The following is a 939-nucleotide window of genomic DNA, read 5'->3' on the forward strand; positions in this document are numbered from 1 at the left end:
CATAGTATGTAGACATAGCATTCTATAGTGTTTACTTATATAGGATTTCTTTCAAAATAACAGCTTGGGGTGCCGTGCAGATATGGCAGCTTTTACTGCTTTTAGGAGCCCCCCCTCCTTCTGTTCCGGACAAAAACCGGAAGAAATATTTTTGCTTGCTTACCTCACTATCATTACGATAAAGTCGCTGATGATCGTTCGCTTCATATTTTGAACGAGAGTATGGTGCAGAAGGAGAGGCCAACTCAAAAAAAGAAAAGAAAAAAATTCAGAATATTTTTCTCTTGTTTGATATCAATGAAAATGCGCTAGCAACCCATCGGTTGGATTAGTTATGACATTCCCACACGTCATACGGGTCTGAATGGGTTAAGACTAAGAGCGTCTGCTAAATGCCTTTTATGCCTGTAAATTGATCACACGGACCATGAAGTTAATTCGGTCGTCAATGCGGTGCATCTCTAGTATTGCCACAAGCACAGTTCCTTCTAGGTTGGAGTGGCTTCGGAACCGAGGCTGCGATGGACTGGTGTTGGAGTGGCTTCGGAACGGAGGCTGCGATGGACTGGTGTTGGAGTGGCTTCGGAACGGAGGCTGCGATGGACTGATGCAGATGCTGCTTGGACTCTGAGTGCTGGTACCTGGAATCACAGGCCGTCTCGGGGAGCTGTAGATGTTCTTGTAGATGAGATTCAGACGCACTGGGCGGAGGTTGGCAGTGTAGATGAGATTCAGACGCACTGGGCGGATGCTGGCAGTGTAGATGAGATTCAGACGCACTGGGCGGAGGTTGGCAGTGTAGATGAGATTCAGACGCACTGGGCGGAGGCTGGCAGTGTAGATGAGATTCGGGCGCACTGGGCGGAGGCTTGCAGTGTAGATGAGATTCAGACGCACTGGGCGGAGGTTGGCAGTGTAGATGAGATTCAGACGCACTGG

At 48.7% G+C, this 939-nt stretch overlaps 1 protein-coding gene across 1 annotated transcript in view; it reads right to left on the reverse strand.

Annotated features, from left to right (window-relative positions):
* Window positions 1–365: 365 nt before the first annotated feature.
* ccdc125 (coiled-coil domain containing 125) overlaps window positions 366–939 on the reverse strand; it is a gene marked incomplete at its 5' end in the record, with an annotated part of 25374 nt that continues 24800 nt past the window's right edge. The window contains one exon of the mRNA XM_079516032.1: window positions 366–939. This exon is cut by the window's right edge and continues 142 nt beyond it. Within this exon, the coding sequence (XP_079372158.1) occupies window positions 446–939 (494 nt within the window). The 3' untranslated portion in view covers window positions 366–445.

Source organism: Electrona antarctica (genome assembly GCF_951216825.1).
Source record: "Electrona antarctica genome assembly, chromosome: 12".
Taxonomy (NCBI): domain Eukaryota; kingdom Metazoa; phylum Chordata; class Actinopteri; order Myctophiformes; family Myctophidae; genus Electrona; species Electrona antarctica.